At 40.6% G+C, this 6,000-nt stretch overlaps 1 protein-coding gene across 1 annotated transcript in view; it reads left to right on the top strand.

The window, feature by feature from the left end:
* The first annotated feature begins 5,644 nt into the window (after positions 1 to 5,644).
* LOC136286208 (ALK tyrosine kinase receptor-like) overlaps positions 5,645 to 6,000 on the top strand; it is a 194,556-nt gene continuing 194,200 nt past the window's right edge. Inside the window, exon 1 of the mRNA XM_066177564.1 lies at positions 5,645 to 5,655. Coding sequence (XP_066033661.1) covers positions 5,645 to 5,655 — 11 coding nt within the window. The remainder of the gene's footprint in view (positions 5,656 to 6,000) is intronic.

Here is a 6,000-nt window from a genome sequence, read left to right as displayed (position 1 = left end):
CAGAATTCCACTTTTCTCATTGATCTTGTGTGTTATTTCAGACACTGTTTCTCCTTATACCTTAATGTCATCATGGTCTTGCAGAGTTAGTGCAGGTTTGTACAGAATCACCTCTTCTGGGTCACTGTAGTATTTGGATCATGAAAAGCATCTTTGAGATGCATTGGGTAGTTGAACACAAGTTGGGTATGTTTGCCTGTTCCACATACACAATCTTTTTATTCTAGCAGAGCTTAAAAAACCAAACAAATAGGGGGACTGAATGTCAAAGAGAGCTTAGTGTGAGATGAAATCTGACAAATTTTCTAGATGGTTTTGTGTGGTAAAGCAACAACTCTCCTGTGTCCCCGTGCATGCACGTATCAGGAAAGAAGAACCAACCAAGAAGTAGTTGAAAATTGGTGCTTATTGCATATAGTCAGTCAAGCTGCTTAAGTTCTTTGCACTTGATGTATAGCATGCAAACAGTTTCATCATACCTAATGGGCTTTTCTTTCTTGGCTTCCTTTTTTTATGAAAGGTCTGAGCCCTTCGGATCACACAGCAAGGAGCCCTTCTCTTCCTCATGGTTACTATGCTTGGAACTTGACCTGGGTCATGAGAGATACATCCCCTTTCTTCTCCCACAGAGGACGACACAGTGAGTAGCATGAATATGTTATCCTCAAGAGGCTGCAACTCCCTGCCTAAGGTTTTGGTGTAATACTAGAGTAAAGCAACTCAAGTGTTTCATGGTAAAATATCCATACCGGCAGCACCTGAGGGCACCAGAAAGCCTTAGTGCCCCTTACCAGCTGTCCCTGGGACTTCCTCCACCATGCCCAAGGGCCCAGGAGTCCCATTTAAGCCCAGCCCAGCCTGAGGTCATTGCCATCTCTGTGGAGGTACCTGGTGACCTGGGCTACCCCAGCCTGCCCTGCTCCCTCCAAAACAAGGGCCCAGACTATAATATTTGAGTGGTATGTTGAAATTCACCAATATTACAAAGAGAGGAGCTGTGTGCTGAACTCTTTGCTTTCCATCTCCTTTTCTAACACCCATCCCTTCCAAAGTCTGGGAATGTGTTTTCATCTGTACTCTGGTATGACCTATCCATGGCCATTCCACTGTGAAGTACGATGGCTGGAGTTAGGACTGGACTGCACAAGGCAATATCTAACATGCAATCCTGAAAGTGACTGCTGTAGAATATATCTACTATATATCTACTACCAGTCTCTACACAGGGAGATAAGGTGCTGAGAGGCTAATAAGATTTACTCACCCCAAGCCTGTAATTATCTGCTTGAGGGAAAAGTTTGACCTACCTATATGAAGGAGCCCCATATTTCTTCAAATTTATGTTGCAGCCTTTTATGTGTGCAATATATATTCTTTCTGCTGGCATACAATATCTGCTCCTAGCTGTTGTATCTGCTTGAGTGATGAGGACACACCAATTTCATTTTGGAAGCAACAGTAGTACAATCTTTTTTCCCGTACTTGGTTTTCTCAGAAGTTGCAAGAATGATTTTTAATTTATCCTTTATTACTTCTTTCTAAACTCTTTCAGTTTCTCAGTAATACTATTCTAAGGAAAGGCTTTGTTCTTAAAACATAAGAGCACTGATTCCATCTGACAGCATCACATGGAGATAAATGTACTGCATCTCAGCAGAAATGATTTATGATGATTTTAGCTGATTGCACAAGACCAAATCTTACCATATTCCAACCATCTGTTTTGCAAGGAAAGGCAGGAATTTGATGAGGTGTTACACAAAATAGAATATTCACTCAGGACAAGTCTAAACTGTTTTCTCTCTCAGGAGGTGTAATTTAGGACATGTACCTTGAAATTTCAGGAGAATCTTGAAGAGAGGCAGGAATAATTTGTTTTTTCTAGCTTTGCGATTTAACATTTACGAAAATTTAAATAAAAGGGTAATAGCCTTTAATTTGATTAAATTAAATTTAAGTAAAGGGCAGTGGCTCTGGAAGGCACACATTTCAGGCTGGAACACCCCATAGCATCACTGTGTGGACACTTCCTGCCACTTGAGATTTGCAGCCCAAAGAGGACTGACGTGTGTATGTGCAGCAGAGCCCATAGGCATAGCCCAAGACTAAGAGAACACTTCTTAAAATTCTATTCCCCTGTATTCCTTCAGTTTATATCCACTGGCATGTTTATTAGTAAACTTTTCAAGGAGCTGGATTTCTGTTCAGAGCTGCTCTGTCCATGACAGGGTGTATATAGTTCCTTTCAGTGGCTGATTACTGGCCCTGGATCTGCATGGCTCTGTGAAGGTCATGCAGGGACTCAGCAGAGTGAGGAAGAAGACAAGGTTAGACCATCCAAGCCCCAGGCAAGTACTTTGGTCCCAGGACTCAGCCTTCTGATTAGTATCCCACAATAAAATAAGCAGAAATAAAACCCAGCAGCCTTTTACTACTAGAGTGACTTCTTCTTTCAGCTTTCCTTATTGGTGCCAGCATGACAGATTATGGAGTGCTCAATAAAACTTCTATCAAAACTTTGTTTGCCTAATCATTTGATGGGACCCATCTAATTAACTGGCTGATTTGCTGGAGTGGGGCAATATTAGTTGTCTTAATTACACTTTCTCCGTGTTCTGCTGTTGCCGAAATCTCTGATTGAAAGAGTCAGTAAATTGATACATGGTGTCCTTCTTCCTCTGCCAAACTAAGTTCTCTTCTCTTCTCTTCTCTTCTCTTCTCTTCTCTTCTCTTCTCTTCTCTTCTCTTCTCTTCTCTTCTCTTCTCTTCTCTTCTCTTCTCTTCTCTTCTCGAATTTAAATTCTGACAAACTCTCTCTGGTAGTTCTGGCAGGAACAGTGCCTGATGATATATTTGAAACCATGTGCAGGAATCCCGAAAGGTAATTGCTGGCACAAGAAGATACTTGAGTGGTTCATTCACAAGACTTTTTTTTCTGTTTTGTCTCAAGATAGTTTTAGATTTGTCTCAATCCGAACATTCATTAATTATCAGTCATCTCAGAGATGCAAAATCCACCTGCCTTTCAGAAAATAAAGGGTAAAATCGCATGCGAAGTCAAAATTATCTGGGAATTCAACCTGTGAGGCAGGAAGAGACTTTAAATATCCAAAATTTTTTATATCCTCCTGTTCTCATGAGGTACACTCAGACTGTTTCCTGTGGCTAGAACAAATTTTAATGCATTCTGCATATGTGGACTTATGGTAGCGTATTAATCTCCCATTTGCAGATCTGATGGATCTCTGTCCTGAGGCTTACATGATTAACTGCACCCAGCCACATATTTCATTTCTTGTCCTGGCTGGTTGAATGTTAATTTTCTCTTCTGTACAGGTATTCTATAAGAAATCAATTGTCCACTACATAAAATCTTATCAGCTTGTGTAATAGGGGTTCCAGATGACAGCTGCCCCTCCGGACCTTCATGAAGTTAACACATCCCTCTCTGCCCCATCGTCTCCATGTCCCTGGGCCAGCCAACAACCCTGCACCTGGTGCATGATCCTGGCCAGGGTGTGGTGGCAACTGTGCAAAGTGCTATTGATTGGAGCAAAAATCAAATGAAATTTAACCCACTTAAACTCTGCTTTGAAAGAAGAACACATTACATGTGAATAACAGGCCTAAGGTTGTCATGCTGCAGTGTTACAGCTGGCTTTTTTTTTTAAACTATTGTAACTGGGGTTTTTTTAAACTGTTCTTATATTACTGTTCTGGCTTTTTGTCTCTTTGCCAAATTGTCCAGGAGCAGCTGAACTCCTTGGCTGCTCTGAACCAGCACTGGGCAAAGTACTGAACTACCTCTCTCAGGTTATATAGTTTACAGATTTTTTTTATTATTATTTTTTTTTTTTTTTTGCCTCCCTAAAGTTTAGGAAATAGTGGTGTTTGGGTGGCAAAGTCAACTGGGACTAAAACTCAGGATGAGAGCAAATTTGGCTACCTAGTCACTATTGTGCTTAAAAACATTTAGAAAAGGTGAGTTCAGCAGAGGAGGAACACATACCTACAAGAATGCATAATTATTCACAGCTTTGATTTAATAGGTACTAAAAGCCTAATCCACAGGATGGCCTCTATTAACAACTTAATAATAATTTCACTCAGCTCTTTGTCTTCAGAAAGCTAATTTGACAGGGTTGTTGGGGTTTTTTTACCACTTTCTAATGGAATGTCATCTGTGATGAGTTCCTAATTTCCTGAATTTGGTTTGCTGACTAAAAAAATAAAAATGCATTGGACTAATTTTACTGTGGGATAATTTGGGGTCATTCTTGCTGTGTATTTGATGCTCAGTGGCATGGCAGTTGCTCAGCAAGGTGTCAGATGATTAATTTTTTTTCCCTGGTAGGTCATATGCACCATTTCATTCATGTCAGCTGGGTACCAGATAGACACTGCTGCCACGAAACTCAGTGAGCCTGAACATCCACTGAAAGGGAAGATGGAGAGAAAGAGGGCACCAGCCCGATGAATTCATGTTACAGTTAGCATCCCATGACTACTTGTTTGATAATTCTGCTACAAATCAGACTACTACTGACATCTTCAGAATGAAAAAGCTGTTGTGATTCTTGGCTCAGCGTGGCATAGTGAGATGTATGGATACAAACTGATTGTTACAGCAAGAGGTGAGATAAAGTCAGGAGAGGAACAAGGAGAATGCTACTTCATCCCAGAGGAAAACTGAATCAATGCTTTCTTAGTAATGATACTGGGAAAGTGATGTATCATCTTAATTCAAACACATCTTTTTTGCAATCTTACAAGTATTCTAACGTAGTCTGGAAATAGCATTATGAATGGAATAGGGCAAGGCTTCAATTAACAGCAGTAACTCACACCACATTAATAGAATTGCTCCATATAAAATAGCAGATGCTATGACCCTGTATACATTTGCAGGAATTCTTGTTTAACAATTAGATGGTATTTTGGCTATGTGCAGTGGTGCTGAAATCCAAAAGGAGGAAAGTCAGGAAGCACAGCATCTGCCTAACTAAACCAAAGGCTGTGTTAAGCAAGAAGGAAGAAAATTCTTATTAGGGGAAAAATTTTACTTTCTTTCCTTATATCGTCTTTCATCTGCAGATAATATGTCTATGACAGCTCAACATTTTTCAATAACAAAATAACACACAGTAAGATAACAAATGTCTTTTCTCCCCATCTCTCATGTATTTATTTTCTCTAGAGATCTTTTGAAATTCATGCAAGAGGTTCCTTGTATAAATTGACAAAATATGACAGTTCATCCAACTACTGTTTTGTGCCAACTGAAGCATGTTTTCTAACAACTGCTGTTAGTCAGTACTTCATTTTTTTTTGCCAGAACTGGCATTAGAAATGCACTTTCATGTATTGTTTTTTGCTACATGCATGGGAGACTTGGTGGACAAATATTTCTTATGTGGAGAATGAGCTCTGACACTTCTTGGAGCAGGAGGAATGAAAACGAGAGCTGTTGTTAGTTGTTCTCCCAACACCCCTTCCTCACATCTCTCTCTGTAGCTGTCTTGAAAGACTGTGCTTATAATTGATTGATGAAGGAGTCCTGGCCCTTTCTTTGTAGTTTGATTTTCACTGAACAAAGCAGCTGTCAGAGATTTTGGTGATTCAGTCCCTGGTGCACACTGAGGGGATGGGTGGAAAGTAGATGCTGTCATTTTTATGATTTTCTTAACAAATAAATGAATAGCTGCATTATTGCTTTTTTCTCTAGGGAGTGGCCCATCCACTGTGGCTCACTCCCCTGAGGATTAATTTAAATGCATCTGGCATGAGGAGAGCTCTGGGCTTCACAGGGTGGCAGGCAGCTTGCTCTGTGCTGGGCATCCAGGCCCAAGCACCCTTCCCAGGATGTTGCTGGGATATTCCCTGGGGTGCTGCTCCTCTAAAACTTTTTCTTCAGAAAGCAATCTAGCCTTAAAGCCCCTTCCAAAGGAAACCTGAGTGGTTTTCTGTAGGAGAATGGAATATAGGTGACCTTGCCCCTGA

Source organism: Chamaea fasciata, unplaced genomic scaffold (assembly GCF_029207755.1).
Source record: "Chamaea fasciata isolate MVZ Bird 193981 ecotype frontalis unplaced genomic scaffold, bChaFas1.0.hap1 SCAF_3, whole genome shotgun sequence".
Lineage (NCBI taxonomy): Eukaryota > Metazoa > Chordata > Aves > Passeriformes > Sylviidae > Chamaea > Chamaea fasciata.
The sequence above is the reverse complement of the archived record's forward strand: the minus strand, read 5'-3'. Positions and strand labels throughout refer to the sequence as shown.